Source organism: Cyprinus carpio, chromosome A1, assembly GCF_018340385.1.
Source record: "Cyprinus carpio isolate SPL01 chromosome A1, ASM1834038v1, whole genome shotgun sequence".
In the NCBI taxonomy this organism is placed as follows: domain Eukaryota; kingdom Metazoa; phylum Chordata; class Actinopteri; order Cypriniformes; family Cyprinidae; genus Cyprinus; species Cyprinus carpio.
Genome location: NC_056572.1, coordinates 19,941,225 through 19,964,984, shown reverse-complemented (window position 1 = coordinate 19,964,984; position 23,760 = coordinate 19,941,225). Strand labels below are relative to the sequence as shown.

The 23,760-nt window shown below is 37.4% G+C and overlaps 1 protein-coding gene and 1 non-coding gene across 4 annotated transcripts in view; one reads left to right on the top strand and one right to left on the bottom strand.

Annotated features, from left to right (window-relative positions):
- Window positions 1-23,760, bottom strand: part of LOC109054114 (vacuolar protein sorting-associated protein 8 homolog) — a 107,861-nt gene that overhangs the window by 20,550 nt on the left and 63,551 nt on the right. For all 3 annotated transcript variants that reach the window (XM_042756933.1, XM_042756948.1, XM_042756938.1), the window contains 7 exons: window positions 23,033-23,212; window positions 22,710-22,791; window positions 19,162-19,244; window positions 13,001-13,081; window positions 7,849-8,018; window positions 6,026-6,194; window positions 3,429-3,482 (listed from right to left, as the gene is read on the bottom strand). In XM_042756933.1, the coding sequence (XP_042612867.1) occupies window positions 3,429-3,482; window positions 6,026-6,194; window positions 7,849-8,018; window positions 13,001-13,081; window positions 19,162-19,244; window positions 22,710-22,791; window positions 23,033-23,212 (819 nt within the window). The remainder of the gene's footprint in view (window positions 1-3,428; window positions 3,483-6,025; window positions 6,195-7,848; window positions 8,019-13,000; window positions 13,082-19,161; window positions 19,245-22,709; window positions 22,792-23,032; window positions 23,213-23,760) is intronic.
- trnar-acg lies at window positions 14,299-14,371 on the top strand. Its single transcript has one exon. It is a non-coding gene; the product is annotated as a tRNA-Arg (tRNA).

Sequence of the window (23,760 nt, the reverse complement as noted above, 5' to 3'; positions counted from 1 at the left end):
AACGCGATGTCCGTTTTTTTCACGTCTCCCTTCATTATCTTCTAATGCGACCACGCCCCCGCGCCGAGCGCGCTTTTGAGATTCAAATGTTTCACTGAAGCGCGCGGCTTTTGAATACGCACACACAACAGAAGATAACGCAGCGAGACTGTTCTTCAAGTTTTTTTTTATTTTACTGTTTGCTTCGCGATGAGAGGAATAAGACATAATTCACCCCAAAAAGATGTGATGTGGTTGAGGATTTGAGATTTGGATTTCCTCAGAAAAAAGAATGAAGCACTTTATTCAGCAGAGATCATAAACATGAGTAAGTCTGTTTTTATTTATTTATATACTTGTACTAGTTTTCACATAACGTGTAAACATTTTACTAGTTAGACTTTCTTTTATTTATTTTTTTGTACTATTTTTCATGTATAGTTTTATAATTTTGTTAGTTATTATTTAGTTTATATAAAAATATACACACTAATATACCATTCAAAAGCTTGATGTAAATAATGTAAATGTACCAATAAATGTAACTGTAACAAATGTAACAAACATTGCTGTTCTTTCAATTTACCCCCCCTAAAAAACCTGAAAAAAAAATATTCTCAACTCTTTTCAATATTAATAATAATAATAATAATGATGATGATGATAATAATAACAATAAATGTTTTTTTGTAGAAAATAAGATTGTTAAAAGGATTTCTGAAGGATTGTGTGACTGGAGTAATGATGCAAAAAATTCAGTTTGAAAGTCAGCTTTGATTGTTCCTAATAAACTGTTTAACTGCACTCACAAGTGAATATTAAATTATGTTGTGGGATAATTAAATATATTCTAAATAAACTACAAACATAAAATTATATACATTTATTTTGTCCTCACATTCTTTGTTGTAACTCATCCCTCTCAGTGACACAGCTGACTGAATGGCTCATTATGCAGCTCATTATGCAGGCCTTTGTCTTCTCAGGTGTGTATTCATGATAGTTGACGCCTACTCGCATATGACTTTTACCAACAAAAAGTGTCGTAGAAAATTTAAATCAATATATTGTTTTCTGTAAGTGAGTAAAACAAGATGATTTTCACATCATTTAGAAAAAAAAAATTCTAGGCTACAAGCTCCAGTTCTCAAAAGTCCCGGGAACCAATTTTCTGTATGTGTTTTATTGCCTTATTCAAGTGATTTAACATTTTTAGTTTTTCACTAACCACGCATAACATTTTTTCTCAAAAACACAATCATGTACATACATGCTGCTCACATATTATTATAGCCTAGTTTGTGCTGATTACAGTGAGATTAGACTTTAGCCATTTAGATATTTATAAGAAACTGAAAAAAGCACAAATGTCAGGGCATGACAAAACTTCTCCAGGCCCCAAAAATACCCTTAGACTCCAGAGGGTTAAGGTTAAAAAAACACATTATTTTCCACATACTGTACATTATTATTTCTCTTCTATGCCTCGCCTTCTGAAACGCGTCGATTTTTACAAAGCTCATCGCTCTGAAAAGTGAGGTGTGCTCTGATTGGCCTGCTATCCAGTGCGTTGTGATTGGCCGAATACCTCAAGCGTGTGATGGAAATGTTACGCCTCTTAATATATTGTGATGCCCTGTCCAGCCGGAGCGATGAGACATAAACATAAAAACCATTATAAATGTGACATAAACATGATTTCTAGTCGTGTCGTCTTTTGGAAGGCCAAGCAAAGTAGTTTCGCTTTCTCAACGAAACAGCGTCACAAACCTAGGCCTTGAGAGTGCAGGGGCCGGAGGTCTAGAGTGAGCCACGGGCTAGAGTGAGCAGAGGCTGGCAGGCTTGAGAACGGCACGGCCGGCAGATTTTACAAACGAGCAACGGGTAAAACACGGTCCAAAGTTGATGTATTTCCTCAGCGACCAGCACGGATCAGCTCCAGGCATGACGAAGCTGATATCATCCTCTTTTGGAAGGCCAAACAAAGTAGTTTTGCTTTCACAGTGAAACACACAGCCTCTATATGACATGGCGGAGGGAACAACAATAATACAATGAGAATAAAAGGTACGCCTTCTTTCTTTGCGTGAACATCTGGGGGGGGTGTTATGCAAATCTTCCCACATAGTGACGTTGAGATGTGGGGGTGTGTTAGAACGAGCCGTTTCGGGTGGGGTGGATGAATCCTAACTTTAATAAAGAATATCTCTTTGGATTTGAGACTTTAGTCTTTGCAACTTTACAGATCTTCTTTTTGCAAAAAGAGCTTGTAACACTCCAAAGAGAAAGCAAAAACTGAAACTGCATCACATGACCCCTTTAATCTGCATATCATGTAATTATCTTTATTCTTTTTTTTTTTACCTGAATATAAATTTTTCTTTCATGTATGACATTTTTTATGGGTTTGAGTACATTCAAGCATGTAAATCTTTATCTACGCATGTAAAAAACAGTTTCTCCTGCAAAAACCAAGAAACAGTTTCTCCTGCATTCAAAGATGAAATGTAGAGAGAGAGAGAGAGAGAGAGAGAGAGAGAGAGAGAGAAAGCGCTGTGTCTCAACCTGTCAGCCTTGTTATCATTAGCATGCAGAAGTTCTGAAGAATTACAATTACAAGTGTTAATTAAAGCAAAAGCCCCCCACAGGTATAGTTCCTGAAAACTTGGATGGGAAGAAAAGTGCTGAATTTTGCCTGTTACAGATAACATAGTGCTTAGTGATGCTAATGGCTGAGGGTTTACTGAAGGAGAGAGAGGACGCAGGGATGCTGGAGAAGAGGAATAGGTCAAAAGGTTCATGTCACTTCCTGTCTTGTCTTTAAGGCTCACTGTCACATTGCATAAAACGCCAAGTCTCTTGACCGACAGGCAATGAATGCTCAATGAAGAGAGAGAAAGAGAATGGCTCCAAAAGAGTGAGAACCCAGAGACAGAAATGTGGATGAGAGAGACGGAAAGAAAGAAAGTGACAGACAGACAAAGAAGGACTGTTTTTTCACTCCATTCCTGCCAGTAAACAAATCCATGGAAGTAAGGAGAGAGTGTAATGCAATCATAAGCAAGCTAATTTGCTTTGAACCAGCAGGGAAAAAGCCATTTACGTTTCATGGATGAATGAACACACAAAAGGCAAGAGTGAAAAAGAGCTATGATTCTCCGTCTAGCTGAAGTAGAGCAATGAGGCACCTCTAAAAGTGCTGAACTGAGTCAGTCATAGAAAAGAAAAAATGCAACACAATATTAAAACTGTTTATTGTAAAGGTCTAATACCAGAAACAAACTAAATCTAAATACAATTAAATGGCAATTAAGTTTGTGGCTAAATGAATTGACAATATAAATATAAAACAATTTAAAACAGAACCTTTATTTCATCTAACATAAGATTTAATCATCCTAAACGAATCAAATCCAGTGTAGCTGTAGAATGAAATTCCACTCACTTACCTTTCTCCCATGAGCCTCTGTTACAATCCCACGATGAGCAGACGTCACTTTGGTCTGAAACACATGAGGTGACAGGTTGAATGTGATTGACGGATTATGATAAAAGAAGTGCAGCGATACAGTCAGACTCGAATATAGATCTGTCATCATAATTTCCCAACTACCCTTACTACCTTCATCTGGTCATAAAAAGGTGAAATTATCTGTCAAGAGGGTCTGCAGCAGTCCTCTCTATGATATCATTTGCTGTTTTATGTTTTTTTAATGTGTTTAATGCTTCTGCATGTAGGTCACACCACATGACTTTGATCTTCCAGACAAACGTTTTTAAAATATTAAGCAGCAGTGAAGCTTTTGTTAAAAATACAGATTTTTCTAGGAAAAAAAAAAAATTAACTACTACTACTAATAAGCTTATCATTAAGAATTAGATTCTTTTAATTACTCGCATATGGAAATGTTATATATGACATAAACAGTATTGCCCTATATCAAGAGTTATATTTCCATATATGTTACCTTTAAGGCCATACATTATATTCACATTCTGAAGTGAGAGAGCAGGAACGAGATGGAGTGAGAATCCAAATGTGAGCATAGGTTATTTGAAAAACACACACACATACAAATACACATATATGTATACACATATACATATACATATATATATATACATACATATATATACATATATATATATATATATATATATATATATATATACATACATATATATATATATATATATATATATATATATATATCTATACATACATATATACATATATATATATATACATATATACACATATACACATATATACATATATACATATACACATATATACATATACATATATATATATATATATATATATATATATATATATATATATATATATATATATTAGTGATGCACCGAAATGAAAATTCTGGGCCGAAACCGAAACCGAAAATTTAGGATGCACTTGGCCGAAAACCGAAACTGAAGCCGAAAATGGCTTCTTTTAAAAACGTATTGCTTAATTTTTAATGGATCTGAAATGAAAAATCACAAACCAATCGAATAATCATCAAACTTTTATTAACACTTACAGATACATAACAAAACCTAAAATATTTTTTAACAATAAATAAATAATATTATTCTTCAAGTTTTCTTACATTGAATAAAATAGTTTAACATTTGTGGGGGAAAAAAACAATCCACAATTATCTGAATAACTGCACACACAAATCACAGAATGGCAGTGGGCCTCTATTCTGTTGCTGCATGTAAACAAATATTTACTTGCACTTTGTTTGCGCGCCAGTAGTCCAGAGATACATCTCTATTTGTTGTGCGGCTGCGCTTGTTTCAACACCGCTACGAATTGGGGTGCTTTCTCTGTAAAATTTCGTCAAACATCTCAGAAAGTGAGGGAGTGTACGCCTCCTCACTTGTATGTGACCGTTTCTCGGGCACCGTTTGCGGTCCGCTCCCCGTCGAGTCTCTTCCTTCACCAGATGTTTCATTCTCCGTCAGCTCTTTTTGTGTCATTTCACGCACTCGCTGCTTTTTCTCTTCGTCGAAATAATGTGAGTGAAACCTGCTTGAGCACGGAGGGGAGGGGTGGGTGACGAGTGATAACAGCTTGACTGTGAGTGAAACCCAAGCGCTAGCGCACGGATGGGAGGGGCGCGGTTGACATTCATTTTCGGTTGACATTTTCGGCTGGACTTTTTATTTCGGCCCGAAACCGATAATGCCATTTTCGGCCGAAATTTTCGGCGACCGAAATTTCGGTGCACCCCTAATTGCCTTTTTGGCTGGAATTTTTTTTTCGGCCGAAATTCGGTGCTGCCGTAATTTATATATATACTTATTTAAATTTTATGTTACTATTTTATTTTATGTTACTACTAACATGTATGAATTGCATTTGCCTGTATTTTTGAATAAATTATTAGATTAACACATCACTGACCCATTAATCCAGCACTTTCACCTTACTTTTATATATATTATTTAATTTACAGTACATCACTAACCGTCACACTTACAGAAATGTAACATTAATTTTTAAGGAGCGGTGCCGATTCAATCAGCAGGAATTATGGGCTGTGTGTTCAAGGTCAAGGCAGCTTTTTCAGCTGCTTTGTTTACGCAGTTATACAAATACTCTAATCACACTGGTTGGACACCTCTGTGATTAGGGACACTAGCATTGCTCACTTTTGTGCCTGCTGCCATCAGCCTTCTAGGGTTATGACTAATACAGCTGCATGCAGAGAAAGCCATTTGCATGCCATTTACATACATCACTGCCACCTAACAGAGATCCAATTAGCGTGGATAATACACACACCCTGCATGCATATGAAAGCACTTTAAAAGTCGTATCGCCTTTAATGGGAACTCTCTGTAGATGCGAACACCTTCATGGTGTTTTTTTTCCCCATTTTGGGGCTTGACTGACATGGGCAGTATGAACTTGTAAGCAATATTGTCGTCCATAGAAAAATGAGATTCTTTAGAAGCACACTGGGGTGAGTAAAATATGCCAGAATCTTCAGATTTGGGTGAACACATTGATTGTGAAATGTGACCGACTGACCTGTGCCAGAGAAGTGGAGCGTGATCGAGAGCTCTCTTCGCTGGATCTGTCCGCTGGCCGCGAGCCCTGATTGGATGTGCATTTGTAGCAGCTCCACGAGTACTGCCTCTCGCTCAAAACACCCACTTCTTTACGCTGAAGACACTGGCAGTGGTACAGGTGTCCACAGCTACACATGAAATAAGAGTTCAGAATGACGCTAATCCTGGTCTGTTTGTGTAGTAAGTTTGGGCAGAGTGCTACAACAGTTCGTTTAAGTAAGAAATATGGGACTCAAATATGGAATCAGAACAGGGCGACCAATGGCAGATATAATGCTAATATTTATAATAGAGGTCTCACAATAACCATGATATTTAAGAAATTAAATATTGATATCACGTTAATATTACACTTACGATAATACTGTAAATAATCCAGCACCAGTAAAGATCTGGTTGATACTTCCAAAGAGTGGTTGGTTTATTGCACCTTAAAGGGATATTCCACCCCAAAATGAAAATTTTGTCATTAATCACTTACCCCCATGTCGTTCCAAACCTGTAGAAGCTTCGTTTGTCTTCGGAACACAATTTAAGATATTTTGGATGAAAACCGGGAGGCTTGTGACTGTCACATAGACTGGCAAGTTAACTGACACTGTCAAGGTCCAGAAAAGTATAAAAGACATCGTCAGAATAGTCAATCTGCCATCAGTGGTTCAACCGTAACGTTATGAAGCAACAAGAATACTTTTTGTACGCAGAAAAAACAAAAATAATGACTTTATTCAACAATTCGTCTCCTCCATGTCTCTCCGCATCACTGTAGCGCCATTTTGGAGAACATCCACTAAACGCAAGCAGCGTATGTTCTTCAGTGTTAGCCGCGCTGCACAGATGTGCTGTTTTCGTTCAAATCAAAGCGTAAATACACGTAGAAAAAAACAAATACTTATGTCGCGGCTGACACAGAAGAGGGTAATGGCACTACGGTGATGTTATTTTTGTTTTCTTAGCATACAAAAAGTATTCTCATTGCTTCATAATTTTACGTTACTGATGGCAGATGGACTATTCTGACAACGTCTTTTATGCTTTTCTGGACCTTGACAGTGTATTTTACTTGTCAGTCTATGGGACAGTCACAAGCCTCCCGGTTTTCATCCAAAATATCTTAAATTGTGTTCCAAAGATGAACAAAGCTTTTACGGGTTTGGAACAACATGGGGGTAAGTGATTAATGACAAAATTTTCATTTTGGGGTGGAGTATTCCTTTAACACTGGTTGGTACCCGTCATAAGCTGGAAAAAAAGGTAGAAGGTGCAGTGTGGAGCTACTACTGCCACATAAAATCACTGGAGGAGAAGACCAGACATTCTACCTGCAGCTGAAAAAAGTCAGCTTGCCAAGGAGGGATGTTAGAAACCCCAGTCTGCAGGAAGTGTTGATCCACAGTAAAGTTCTTTTAGTACATCTTTTGTACAGTTATGGTCACAAAATCTCTTCACCTTTCTAAACTTATATTTTGTGTTACATTCATTGGCCAACAAAAAGGAAAACACAAAGTAAACAAATGGAAAGATAAATTTGACTGATAGCATTATTTAGTTACTTGTTTTTTTTTTTAAGAATTTGTATAGATAACACAATAATATAGTTATCATAAATTATTTTAGCCACAATAACAGTGTAGTAAAAATGTATATTGTGACAGCCCCAATTTTTTTTTTTTTTTTACAGTAAATGTATTTAACTATATATATATAAATAAATTAACACATTAAAAATGACAAAGAAAAAAAAGAATGTGAAATGAATCAGTTTTTTTTGTGTGTGTGTACCTGAAGATAATGATCTCCTCCTCGCTCTCTTGCCGTCTCTTGTACTGCTGTAAGCAGATGTTGCAGTGGTACTGTCTTGGGTGAAGCCCTCTACTGACCGCCTTGCGTAGGTGTGACAGAGACCAGTGAAGATCTGAATTCAACAGATTTGTGGTCGTCTCCAACAACGTCTGAGAGAGAGAAAGGAGAAGTAAAGTAAACCACTGCAAAGGTTTAAAGAAAAAAAAAAACACAGAGTTATGGCACAGAGGTCGGCACACATGCTCCACAATTCTGCTCATTCAGATGGAACAGGTTTGAGTCTAGGCTGTGAAGTTTCCTGACTCAACATCCCCCTTCTCTTCTCAAAAATGTCTTGCCATACACCATTATACTGCACTCTATGTCTGTACTGTAAGAGGCAAAAACTTGTACTAATGCGGATCCTTTTTGTACTTTTTAATGTGTTAAAGTTTGGTTGGATTGACAACACTGATTAAAGAATATAAAAGTATGTTCATTTGTGCTACAAGAAAAAATGAATTTTTATGAGGGAATTTTCTTTTTTTAGGTGAACAATTAAGTTTATAACTTCAGAACAGTTATACTGTAAGTAGAACACCTGCATATAAGCATACTTAGAACTTTGCAGAAACTGCAGCATTTTTCAGCAGAAATGGCACATGTACAGTGGCATCTACACAAAGATCTACACATCCATAGCACATGTACAGTGTTATATACTTTTGGATTTGTTATGCTTTCAACTACAAATAAGCGTCTAATACCAAATGCATTTTACCATATCTAAATACATTTGAAAGATTTTCCCCTTACACAAGGATGGAAAATGCTAAAAGGCATGAAAGCCATCATATTTAATTTTTCTAAACAGATTACAGGAAATGATGAACAGCTACAGTTTCTAACATTATACAACTTTCCTTATGTTTTAACATAACATCTTGATGTTAAAAAAAGTAATAATTTTTAAGTTGTGTGTCAACTATCCTATTTCAGTTTAATTCATGAGGGAACACATTTATTCATCCACAACCACAGGCAATGGAAGAATTTCCCCATAACGAATGATAATATATTAATTATATACAAATGATCAGGACTCAAACCAATGAGGCATGTGAAACGACTCAGAATCTAAAGGGGAAAAAAATGCCATTTCTACTCCCTTAAACGTTTCTTTTCTATCACAATCAAATATCTTTTGAAATTTGTGAAATGGATTAACACTTGAGCTTGAGCTGACATTAACTTGGTTCAGTTTATTTTCAGGAGTGGAAGAATCTCTGTTAATCTACACAGTCTCCTCACCAGAGGCAACAAATTTCAGCAAGGTCAGATAAAAAGACTGAAGATTGGGAGAGAAGGAGAGAAAGTGAGAGTGAGAGTGAGAGAGAGAGAGAGAGAGAGAGAGAGAGGCAGGCATGATGTATGTTATTTCATTTTGCTGTTAGTGCAGCATTTTGAGTAATACACACAAACACACATATCAGGAAGCACATTTAATTCCGACAGACATTTCTGATGATTGGAGATGCATTTCAAAATGTTTCATCAGCTATTGGGGTAAATTACAAAGTCTGTGTTGAAATGTATGCCAGGACAAGCTTTTGACAAGATTGTTCAAGTGTGTGTATTTACGTGTGTGTAATTTACATCTAAATTTTGTGGCTGCTTATTGTTTACTTCAGTGATTCCAAGAGGAGAGTCTCAAAAGCATGGGGAAAATGTGTGTGTGTGTGGGGTGGGGGGTCAGGTGCTATTCTTGCCTTGCTCGTTATTTCCTTTGAATGACAAGCTGCAAATTCCCATTGGTTATGGAAGAGAGAGTGCAAACATACACTGACACACACTTACTTCCACAGACAGAGCAAGTGAAACAGAGATAAAATGGCAAAATACTTTCATTTTTAGTAGCATGACAGGAGCTCAGCAACAGGAGAAGCAAATCATTCTGTTTCTGACGTGCTTCACATGCTTGCACAACTTCCAGCAACAGGGCTAATGGATTTCAAAGGCTTCAAAGAATTGTGCAGCATACTAAAAGTCTGCGGTTCAACTCATACTGCACCAGATGATTAATGTACACTATGGCCAAAGAAAACACCATTTCAAGGTTCAGTTCTCAAAAGTAACAGCTTGATTTAGCATTTATTTTGTCAAATATAGAATAGAAAGGTATAAAAGGGAACACACTGAAGTCTGATGCAAATTTCTGGATGCAATTAGCCTATAGGTGACACTAAGCTGAAGAAAGCAACTCTACACTAATAAACAAAAATCTATAAAAGAAATTAGCATTGCAAAAAGATGTCAATAAGTGTCAGACAAGTTCGGTTGAATTTCAGACATCAAAGTCTCTTTATTCTTGTTTCTTTTGTCTTGACTTTCAGAAAATAACAAGCAAAGCCGAAAAGAGGGAGGAATTTAATCCAGTTGCTACAATATAATAACGCAAACACAAATAAGAATTAATGCTTCAGAAGTTTTCAGGCAGCTTTAAAGGAAGTTGTGTGAGGGCTTGAGATGAGGGGAAACTATTTATGGGAAAGTATTTCGTTGTTCATTAAGCAAAACTGTAGGGTGTATGTGTGCATGCCACTGATAACCATTACGGGTCCTAAGACCTCCAGAGAGCTGCTTCAATTACGCACTTGTTAATTAATGAAGAAACAGCCATTAATGAGCTCTCATAACACTCCACCCTCAACTGACCTGATTAAAGCAGCTGTGAGGATAAGCTGGAATAAGTTAAGAATGACAGTTCCTCTAAAGGGCGAGAATCCCTTAAAAGCTATTAAGTGGGATTGAAAAGGTACAGTATTTGTGTGTGTGTGTGTGTGTGTGTGTGTGTGTGTGTGTGTGTGTGTGTGTGTGTGTGTGTGTGTGTGTGTGCGTGTGTGTGTGCACGCATGACCCATCACTGTGCTGTTTTTATGAAAATTGCTGAAACATCCAAACTCTCTTAATAGTTTGAAGCAGAATATTTATTTTATTAATATTTATACCAATATTTATAGTATAGATTACTGGTCAAATTAAAACCACTGGCATTAGAAACTGGTTTCTTTATAAGTAGGTAGTAGGTACAGGCTTTTTTTCTGCTGATCAATCAATAAATACCAACAAAATTTGCTAAATGTATACCAGCAAGTCTGAAAACAAATCTTCCAAAAGATCTTCATTACTTTTAATTCTTTCAATCATTCATTAATTCAAAAAATAAAAAATAAACTTTTAACTAGAATATGGAATTTTTACTGTACCCTCTGATCACACTGCAAAAGTTTTCTACATCACTTTTTTGCTTTTTTGACTTGTTTTCCAGTTCAAATGTCTAAAAGATTCTTAAACCAAGAATCAAGACACATTGAAAAGCAAAATAAGATAAGACAAGATAAGATAGGCATAAAAGTTTTAATTTTTTTTTTTTTCAAAGGATCTCACCTCCACATCTCATTCCAATTATCACATAAAACCCTGTGAACTTAGCTGCTGTTGCTTCAGCTGTGTGAACAGTAAGAGAAGCTCTCATTATAATTTAACAGAGCTAAATGATGTGTCTGTCTACGCTGCTGTCTGAAGCCAGCAAGAGTGCAATTAGTATGAAAGTAAGACATGAATGAAGCATTAAGGGTAGCTATACTATGGACATATTTAACAATTCATCTTGTGAATCAAGCTGTGTATCAACACCTCACAAACCCTTTACTACCCCGACAATAAATTAATAAATAAATCAATTAATAAAAAAATAAAAAAATGTGGTGACACCATGGTACGGTGATGGGTTTTTGTTTACTGATGCTGCTGTAGAAATATGCACTTGAAAACAGGCCATGAATAATTTATTATGTGAGTGAAAGGGGCAGTTACTGAGATAAACCCAGTAGTATTCAGCTGGCCATGTGATCTCAACAAAGCACCTCCCAATGATGCGAAACAGGGGCGTGAACTTTCGAACAAGATGATGATGTGTAAATGTTTCTTATTTTGTTTAAAGATCATATATTTTCATTCTGTACTGCTCTTAAGAAGCTACATCAAATACTTAGATGTTTCACAGAAGACAAAATAAGTACAATTTACCCGTTCATCCAATTCAAAAAGTTTAAACTCCCCATGTTAAATCATGTCACGATCTGGAGCATCAGCGAATGTTTCCACATTTTATAATAGTTGTGTATGAGTCCCTTAATTGTCCTCAGTGTGGAAAAAAAATGGAACCTCAAATTCATATAGTCACTACTGGAAAAGGTTCAAAATGGCAGAAGATGCTGGAAAACTAACACGTGCAGGACCTGGAGGATTTTCCTGATAAAAAGTGGGCAGCTGAACTGCTTAGGACAAAGATGGACTCCTGAACAACTATCACAAAACATAAAAACAGTTGTGGATCATCCAGGTAACAACACAGTATCAAGAATCAAGCGTATGTAAACTTCTGAATGGGGTCATTGTTATGAATTCAATTCAATTCAATTAATTTAAATTCAAGTTTATTTGTATAGTGCTTTTCACGATACAAATTGTTGCAAAGCAAATTTACAGAAAATTAAGTTTCTATAATATTTAGTAGTAGCTTATCAGTGGTGACTGTCATTTAATGTACATATTGCAGAAATGTATGAAAAAAATCAATTGAAGACGTAATCAAACAGACGATGAACACTATTAACAGCAATTATTATATGATGCAATCAAACATATAGCAAAATTTGGTAGTTCTGTAATTTGGTAATTCAGTTATTATTTTGTCTTGTGGGATATAAGTAAACATCTGTTACGTGAAATAGCAGAACAGTAATAAATAAATAAAAAAAACATGCAATTATTATGATCACACACACTATTGCATTTGTGGTTTATGGGGACTCTCCGTAGGTGTAATGTTTATTATACTGTACAAACTGTATTTTCTATCGCCCAACACTTAAACCTACCCCTTACAGAAAACTACTGCCAATTTTTGAATTTCATAAAACAGCATTTTGTATGTTTTTTAAGCCTTTTGTTTTACGGGGACACAGGAAGTGTCCTCATAAACCATGTTTATGTTGTAGTACCCATGTCATTATACACATTTGTGTCCTAATAAACCATACACACACACACACACAAACACACACACACACACACACACACACACTACCTGTTCATAGTTGAAGGTTTCTAGCATCCCTAGAATGAGTCCCTGAATCTCAGCCAGTTTTCCTTTCCCATACACAGGGTCCTGCAGGAGAGAACACATTTAAGACATAAATTATTTTCTCATAGCTTTGATCACACTAGCAGAAACCTGTGTCTGTTAGTATAAAGATTGTAAGTCAATTTTAAAGGCATGTTCTGCAGTAAACCAACTTAAGCACAAATCAGAGAGAAAACACAGTGCATGCTGTCAGACTGCATACACAATGACAGCTGATAACTCTTAGATGACGAAGGAGTGCGGTCTCAGAAACATCACACACAGACACACACACACACACACACACACACACACACCACTAGCTGTTATCACAGGACTGCACACACTTGGGTAATTCTGCCCTCAGTAGGGGCTCAGATTGAAGCAGTCACAAAGATCAAGACCTGGAAGACTCACACTCACATACAGTATCCTGTTCATTCTGACAGGCAGAAACGTACACATATTCTGTTGTTATTGAGGGGAAAAACATCAAGGTTACGCAATGGCAAACACAACAGACTTCTGTTCATTCATTATTTTATAATCATATCACTCCTATTCTTACTCTCTATTTTGTCACACTTTCTCAACATGAAAAAGTAATTTTTCCTGACTGCCTTTGTCAGCTTGTTCACCTAGAACAACATATGATACCCTATTGATCCTGATAAGATACTTTATTGATCCCAATAATGTAATTTATTGATGCTGTATGAAGAGAACGGGGAATAAAACCTTATATTGTAGTTACATTCTGCCTCCTTCACACACAAGATGAATGGAGCCAGTTCCCCAAGGCCAAAACTGCTCTTCCTCAGGAGAGACCGTCACTCACACAAACATCTGGAATATCAAATTCATGGAGCTCAGGTTTGAAATCCAACATATGTTCTACGAGAAGAATGAAAACTAACAAAACTCAATAACCTTGACTCTTTACTATATACATGTTCCACAAAAACTTCAACTACCGTCTATGGAGCTACGCTTGGCATATGGAACATCCCTTTGATCCACAGGGGCCCCCATATGAACTAATGAGCCAAATTTGGGTTTGTGTTTTATTCTTTATATCGTATGTTTTTAAGGTTAAATCTAGAACAATATAACTTCACAGAAGGTGCATAAAAAGGCAAATACACAGTGTGTTTACACAGACTTTTAAATGCTGCACGTTGGCAGTCTAAATGCACGGTATTTTTTCAAAATACACGTCTCTTAAAACAGAATTTTCACACGCTCACTAGTTTATTGATGGTGGGCCAGTGGCACAATGGATAATGTGTCTGACTACGGATCAGAAGATTCTAGGTTCGACTCCTGGCTGGCTCGTTCTGTGTTTATTTGGGGGAAGTTGTGGCCTATTGATTAGAGAGTTTGACTCCTAACCCTAAGGTTGTGGGTTCGAGTCTCGGGCCGGCATACCACGACTGAGGTGCCCTTGAGCAAGGCACCGAACCCCCAACTGCTCCCCGGGCGCCGCAGCATAAATGACTGCTCACTGCTCCGGGTGTGTGTTCATGGTGTGTGTGTTCACTGCTGTGTGTGTGCACTTTGGGTGGATTAAATGGGTCACCATACTTGGTCACTTTTTTTTCACTTTTTATTTAATTTGTCATTGTTTATACCTAGACAAAGGGAGAATTGCTTTAAGTAATTCCCACCGCAGTACCATTTCCACCACATTCCAAATGGTGTATTATGTTTAAGAGCATCCTGTGGTGTAAATTAACATTTTGTGAATTAAATGACTGATTCCTTTGTATAATACATAATTTGACAAAATTACAATTTAATTGGAAATTAAATACAATAATAATATTTTCTTCACATTTTACATTTCTCAAAATTAATCTCAAGCATGACAAAAAAGGTACATGAACCTTAGCAAAATCTATATTTAAAAAATGTAATTTCTTTCTGTGTAAACAAAGTTAAATTTTCTGCAGCCATACAGTCTTATATAATCCTGATTTTATGTGATAGTTTTTTCAAAAAAAGAAAACAATTTAGCACATAAATGGATGAATGAAAAGAAAAGAATTGTCTAAAATAACATCACTTTCTATTTCCAGCAAAACTATTTCACACTGATGCAGATGGTTTTCATGGATCTCAGGGGCCCCAACGATTTGCAGTACGCCTCTGGGAGCTACTATAAACATTCAGTATGACTACTGCTTCAGGAAGAGACAGAGAGAAAGACAAGAGGTGGTCTACTAATTACTTCAGCATGTTTGACTCAGATGAGCATCCTTGACTAAACTCCTTATTGGATAAGCATGCCACTCTAGTTGCAGGTGTTATTCAGCCTCCCAAACAACAGCTATCACTATTCAGACACCCTGTAAACAAGCTCTAAACAAATCCAAACACAAATAAACATTTAATGTTCATGGACAACCAAAAAGAATTTCAATATTGTAATTACATAGCCTTTAAATTTTGGAGAATCATGATTTACAGGTTCTCTTGTAGAAATATAAACGCCATCATCTCAGGTGATGTCCTCATATGCCATCTTATTTTCTAGAAATATATTTGGCAGACTACTATAGTAGGTAAATATTGCACACATTACAGGTCATATCAGCTTAAGGTAGTTATCTGGTTGGCTGCCAAAGCTGTCTAATAGGTCTAACCAGGGGTGCCTTTCCCAAAAGCAGCATTAGAAGCAGCAAGTTCTGCCATAACAAACATAGCTCTAAGATTAGGTGCTTCCCAAAACCATAGTTCCAATGAACATTTGCAAGCAGCATTATTAACTTGGTCTGGTGTAGACAACAACCCCTTATCTTATAATTCTGTGGAGTGCAAACAAATTGCAATTCTAAGCTTTGAATTACATAATAATACTAAATACAAGAACAAGCAAGCACAGTACGTACAGTACAGCTGCAGGTGCCTCTGCCCAGGTGTAAGTTCACATTCAAGATGACACCTGTTGATCATGAAATATAATGATTGCGACCATCTGTTAATATAAATTGATAGGGTTCTTTCTAACCTTTCCTGTTCCTTGTCAGTGGTGCATTTGCATTCACAGCAGTGCACTAATGATTACACGCTGTGAGCAAATGCCATCAAATGTCACCATCAGCAGCCGGGCAGAACCAGAGCTGCTCAGATAGATGCTGAGGCAGGGAGATTAATGGGCCACAAAAAAAGAGACTATTACTAAATCATAATGAACATGAACAATGTCAAAAATTATAATGCTAGTAAATGTTTTGTCTCAGATTTACTTTCACTTTAATGTGTATGCTCGTTGGTGATGTACAGTACTATTAAATAATTGGGTCGATAAGGGATCGGTAATATTTTTAAATGTTTTTGAAAGAAGTCTCTTCTGTTCACCAAGGCTGCATTCATTTGATCAAAAATACAGTGAAAACAGTTAGGGTGTACTCACACTAGGTGTTTTGAACTGCCCCCAAAGCCTGGTTCGTTTGACTAGTGTGAGCGTCCCGTGCCGCGCTCAGGAGCAGTTTGTTTAGCCCGGTTCTGTTGGGCTCAGGCGTGGTACGCATGCAGTGTGAGCGCTAACCGTGCCAGAGCATGGAACAGATACTCCCGTGCCGCGCTCAGGGTCATTTTTTTTAGCGCGGTTATATTCTATTACTACTACTACACTATACTTTTCAATTTATTTAATTCAGTCAAGTATATTTAGGTTTATAATGGCTCTGGTTCTCACCTAATAATCGAGCTCGAGCTCGGTTCTATTAATACTTGTATACTATACTTTTAAATTTATTTTTTGAAATATTATCACAATTTAAAATAATTTTTTTCAATGTGCATATATTTTAACATGTAATTTATTCCTGTGATACAAAGCTGAATTTTAGGCAGCCATTACTCCAGTCTTCAGTGTCAGATGATCCTTCAGAAATCATTCAAGTATGCTACTTTTCAACTAAAGAATAATTTCTTATTATCAATGATGAAAACAGTTGCACTGCTTCATATTTTTGATTAAACCATGGGACTTTTTTTTTCAGGATTCTTTCAATACTGTCTTTACTGATACTTTTAATCAATTTAATGCATCCTTGCTGAAAATTATAAATTTTTTTCAAGAACAAAAGTGCTCCTGTAGCTCAAGTGGTAGAGCATTGCGTTACGAAGCGCAAGGTTGGGGGTTTGATTCCCCGGGAACACATGATAGGTAAAAATTGATAGCCTGAATGCACTGTAAGTCGCTTTGGATAAAAGCGTCTGCTAAATGCATAAATTTAATTTAATTTTAATTTACTTCAAAATCATATGCAAACTATTAGAATTGTAAGTTTTTCATTCATTAGGACTGTAATATTGTATAAGCTCATATGTAAAAAAAATAAAAATAAAAATAGAATAAAGTTTTATTCAGTTTTTTATCCTTTGTATCCTAACTCTAACTGATGTATTTTAACATATAATGAATAGCCATAAGTATTTTGCATATTGGTAGCATTTCAAACAAATGTCTAAAAAAGGTAGCACTTAATTATTGGGAATTTTTCATGATCTAATCTAAAATGAGAACCGTTTACTCCAAATGACCATTAACAACTCTTTTAATACTGGTTAAAATACTACACTTTAGTTAAGTATGGTCAAACATTTAAACATATAAGCTAAATAAACAATAATATATTTTTTCATTAATTACATAATTACATTATGCATATAGCCTACTACTATATTAACAACACAATTTCTAAACTATGAACTAGAAAAACTGACTATAATAGTTTGCAAGTAAGTGCTTTGTTATAAAGTGTTAACAAAAATTTTGAACTGTGGTGTATCTTTGCAAAAAATAAAAAAATAAAAATAAAATCATAATCACTAATTCAAAAGAAATCAGAAGCATAATAGCAGAGTGCTGGTGTAATAGCACTGATAAAGAGGGGTAGACTGGAAGATCGATGGGAGAAAGCCGACAGCAATGAATATGTGCAGATGAAAACAGACAAAGGCCTTCCACTGCCCAAAGCCTCAACCGATTCATGAGCTTCTGCATCGATCTCATGGAAAGCAAAAATAAGTGCAGCGTGCTTGTGTGTGTGTGAGTGTGTGTTTGAATCTACACAAGACTCTGAGCTGGAAGAGCCACTGAAAAGCAAATTTGCTGTTCAGTTTCTGCAGTGTGTCCATCGATCCAAATATGAGAACAAACAGTGGATTGTGTAAGACCATGGGACAAAAATTCACACTTTTAAAAGCTGCATCTGTAGATGCCATCGTAAGCAACCGTTTCTATTTCCCATGATGCATTTAGCATGACCTGCCATACTGAAAAGTTGTGAATCTGAACAGGCAGTTACAGTACCTTTCAAATGTACACAAAAGTTGGTTGAACATAAATGTCAATATATACTATTAAATAAAATTCTAAACGTGCTTATAAATAAAAATGATGAATATTGAGCACGGATTGCATAACATTTCTGCCAAAAAAAGTAATAAACAAAGAACAAAACTTTAAAAAAAAAGCGGGCAATAGTAAATGAATAAATAAATTTAGCAATAAACATTGTAATATTTTGCGGTTCACATAATGATGTGTAATAAAAAGTGAAATGATGCGAAAACCTTATGTTGAACTATAAAGTAGTTGTAAATTGATAATCTGAGTCAGATTATCTGAATTTAAATTAGAATATAACAGCAACACACCATAATTGAAGTATATAAAAACTATTTATAAGAGACGTAATTGATTGCAATTACAGTACAACAGATTTTATGTCCCATAGCAACTGCACAAACTACATTTTAGAAACCATAACCTTGAAATGTTTAAAAGTTTCAAGACGGCAGATTTGCTGACATATCCGGAGTAGCTGAGTATGTGAGGGTGTCAACGGTTTTGCACAAATAAGAACCATGGGATTTTGAGCTTGAGCCTGCTACCCTATTGTCAAGTCAGAAGGCTCTAAATCTTTCCAAACAAATCCCATAAATCCCACAGAACAATAACAATCTCACACATACCACAATCACTGGAACACACTGAGCGACCTCTGGCGTGCACACAATGACTGCCATTTAGTAACAGGCAGGAATAAGAGCAGCCTAGTTTTAAGACAAAAATTGTATTAGCTGTTAAAAACAACAAAGCACCTACTTACCTGTAGGATGCGCTGAATGATGGCAGGTGGGGCGATAAAACTGGACATGCTGTTTAAGACTTTCATAGTGAGCTCTTTTAATGCTGAGGAAAGAGAGAAACAATCAGGACTGACTGAGCACTTAGCTTAATTCATTATACACCAGTGCTTCTCTAATGTCCGGGATTTTTTTTTTTTAAATGTATTTTTTTTATCAGTTTTAATTATTCTTATTTTTAAAAAGGAAGCTTTAAAGCACTTACAGTGGGTATAGAAGAGAACCCCCCCCCCTTTAAATAATCACATTTTGTTGCTTTGCAGCCTGAAATGAAGTCAGACACAGTTTGTTTTATCCAGCTGTATTTACTCAGTGCAACTTATAACATCAAAGTGAAAGATACACTATAACACCAACATAAAAATAGAAGTTGGAAAAAGGATAACCCTCTTGTGTCAGTATTTTGTTGAACCACCTTTTGCTTTAATTACAGCCTTTAGTCTGTTGGGATATGTCTCTGTCTCTACTAACTTTGCAATATTTGTCCACTCTTCTTTGCAGAACTACTCAAGTTCAGTTTAATTTGATGGTGAGCATTTGTGGACTGCAGTCTTCAAGTTATTCCACAGATTTCCAGTAGGGTTTCAGTCTGGGCTCCGACTAGAACATGCAACGACATTCACCTTTTCCTCCTTCAACCTCTGTGTGCTGAGTTTTGCTGTGTGCTTTGGGTCATTGTCATGTTGGAAGGTAAACCTTCTTCCCATTAACAACTTTTTGGCAGAGGACAGCAGATTTTCCTCAAGAATTTGATGGTATTTTGCCCCATCCACTTTTCCTTCTATCCTGACAAGTGCTTCAGTCCCTGCTGCAGAGAAATACCCCATAACAGGATCTTATCACCTCCATGCTTTACTGAAGGAATGCTGTTATTTGGATGTTGGATTTCCGCCAGACATATCGTTTGGTGTTGAGGCCAAATAATTCAATTTTAGTCTCATCTGACCATAGCACTTTTTTCCATGTGGCCTCAGAATCTTCAAGGTGTGTTTTGGCAAAGCTCAGAAGAGACTGCATATGGCCTTACTCGAGGAGTGGATTTTTTCTTGCAACCCTCCCATACAAGCCACATTTGTGGAGAATTTATGATATTGTTGTCACATGCACACAGTGATCACTCTTTGTCATAAATTCCTGCAACTGCTTCAGAGTTGCTGTAGGTCTCTTGGCGCCTTAGTGCTCAATTCTGATATTTTCTCAGATCCGATTTTTTTGTATAGCTGTTCACATTGTTGTTTTAAATGTGGTCAATATCATATTTCCAGTGTGAACAGATCATGGTTCTGAACTGATCCGCATGCGCAAAAGAACGATACGAACAGGGTTTCCAGATTTTCACAAAAAAATCTGCCCAACTCTTTCTCAAAACTAGTCCAAAACTAGCCCAATCATGTTCAGGGAGATAAACATTGCGTGAGTGGGGTCGCGTCAACCCACGAAGTTGAAAAACATCCCGAGGCTACAAAGGAAAATGTAGCCCAATTGTGTGGGAAAATTGTGGATTTGGCAACACTTGCGAAGCGCGCCGTCATACGGAAGTAAATGATTATGCGTTTATTTATAGTGTGATCTGCTGCAGAAGCCAGTGAAATTATGCACAGGCAATTTGAACACACACCCGGAGCAGTGGGCAGCCATTTATGCTGCGGTGCCCGGGGAGCAGTTGGGTGTTGGGTTGGTTGGTCATTTTATGCTGAGTCATAGTATTGCCGTGGAATTAACATTAAATTCTCTCCTCTGTCCCCCTCCACCACACACACCACTTCCATAACAGCTGATAATTTCGCCTCTTCACAGACAAAACCAGATCAATCAGCAGTCAATTCTCAACCCCACACACACAGGACTTCAAACCAACCACACCCACTGCTAAAACTCCCATCTTCTCCTTCTATCCCCTCACTGAGGCAGAAGAATTCGAACTTCTCCTCTCCAGCCATCCTACAACATGCCCTCTAGACCCAATCCCATCCCATCTTCTCCAAACAATCTCTCCTACACTTTTACCAGCACTGACACACATCATCAACACATCTCTCCTCACAGGCACCTTCCCCACTGCATTCAAGCAGTGTCGGGTAACCCCACTGCTCAAAAAACCTACATTAAACACTTCTCTTATAGATAGCTACAGACCTGTCTCTCTCCTTCCATTCATAGCGAAAACCATTGAAATAGTTGTTTTCAACCAGGTATCATTGTTTCTTTCACAGAACAACAAACTGGACACTAACCAGTCAGGTTTCAGGAATGGCCGTTCAACTGAGACTGCACTACTGTCAGTCACAGAAGCCCTACGGATTGCAAAAGCTGATTCCAAATCATCAGTTCTAATACTGCTGGATCTATCTGCTGCTTTTGACACTGTCAATCATCAGATCCTCGTGTCTGCCCTCTCATCACTGGGCATCACAGGGATTCTACTTCACTGGTTTGAATCCTATCTCACTGGTAGGTCTTTCAGGTTGGCTTGGGGAGGGGAGGTATTCAAAGCACATCAACTGGTCACTGGGGTTCCTCAGGGATCAATTATAGGACCCCTCCTCTTCTCCATATACACGACATCACTGGGTCACATCGTACAGTCACATGGCTTCTCCTACCATTGCTATGCTGATGACACACAGCTCTATCTTTCATTTCAACCAGATGATTTAACAGTAGCTGTACGTATCTCAGGCTGCCTGGCGGACATCTCGGCATGGATGAAAGAATATCACCTACAGCTCAACCTGGCAAAGACTGAGCATCTTGTCTTCCCTGCCACTTCAACTCTACAGCGTGATTTCACCATCCAGCTAGGTTCTTCTACAATTACCCCATCAACTTCGGTCAGAAATCTTGGTGTAACCACCAGCTGACCTTCAAAGACCACATTGCAAAGACTGCTCGATCTTGTAGGTTTGCATTGCACAACTTCTTGCCCAGACACTTGTCATTTCTAGGCTAGACTACTGCAATGCTCTTCTGGCTGGACTTCCATCAAGCACAATCAAACCTGTACAAATGATTCAGAATGCAGCGGCACGACTGGTCTTCAACGAGCCCAAAAGAGCCCATGTTACATCTCTCTTTATCTCCTTGCACTGTCTACCGGTTGCGGCTCGCATCAAGACATTGATGCTTGCATATTGATTAGCCACAGGCTCAGCACCCACCTATTTCCACTCACTACTACGAATCTACATCCCCTCCAAGAGTCTGAGATGTGCTAGTGAGCGACGCCTCATGGTACCATCACAGAGAGGCTCAAATTCACTTTCCAGAACATTCTTGTTCCCCATTCCTGACTGGTGGAATGATCTTCCCACCCCTATGTGGAAATTTTATTTTCTTCTTTCTAGCTTGTACTTACTTGAACAATGCCTAAAACTTGGTATAACAAGCACTTCCTGTGTCTGTTTGCCTCTTTAAGAAGTATTGCTTTATGTATCCCCCAATTGTAAGTCGCTTTGGATAAAAGCGTCTGCAAAATGACTAAATGTAAATGTAATGTAAATGTTTGTCTCACCGTCTGAAGTGTGTTTGGCATCGGCACCTTTGAGTTGTTTCTGTGGTGACATCATCGCCTCGAGGAGGGGAAACCACAGAGCCTGAGAGTGACAGAAGATTGATGTACACACACAGTGAGAGAGAGAGAAATGTAAAACCGGGAATAAGAAGATCAATACATCCTGTTCACTTACTTACATTTCACTGCTGGTCATATGCTTTCCATATAACCATGTATGTGACAAATAAAATCTTAAATCATGAAAAATACAGCTCAGGATGATCAGACTACGCATATACACAGCCACACACACACACACACACACACACACACACACACACCTCTCTTTGCTGCTGGTTGAGACCGTGCGAGCTCCTCTGACACAAAGCAATGATGTCATGGAGAGCTTCCTCCACTCTTCGTAGCAGACTCTGCACTTCATCGCTCTCCTCCTCCTCACCATCGGGCTTGTCTGCCTCTGAGCCTTCCAGGGCAAGTTTGTGTAGTTCGCCCTTCAGGGTCTGAGAAACAGATATCAACAGATCGATAGCACATTTCCACCTGCCCTCTCTGTCTCACCAGGGATATTTAAGACACTGTTCTCTGAAACATCATCTAAAGGAACTGGCTATTTCTGAGGGTGCATTCACACTGGCAATTTAGTTTGAAACAGGGCACGGTAAAAAAATGGTAATCTGAACGCTGCCATGCAGACCGCAAGTGGTACTGTACTAGGGCTGGGCAAAAAATCGAATGCGATTTTCATGTGCATCTTATCCACTGAAAAAGTAAAGTAAGGAATTACTACTCATTTTTAGGTAATTTAATTACAGTTACTTATAAAGTATTTGCATTACATACAGTAAATCATTTCAGTTCTAAAATCAATATTGAATTTGAAATCTAAATTTACCATCTAAAGATAAAATTGAATGCAGCGTCTTTAACCATCCGCACGCCAGCGCGTTCACTTTTCAGTTTTTCCTAATTCGCAGAGAAACATTAAATACTCAGATACAGATAAAACTAAAATCGAAAACAAATATTCTCTGATTATGTAATCCGTATG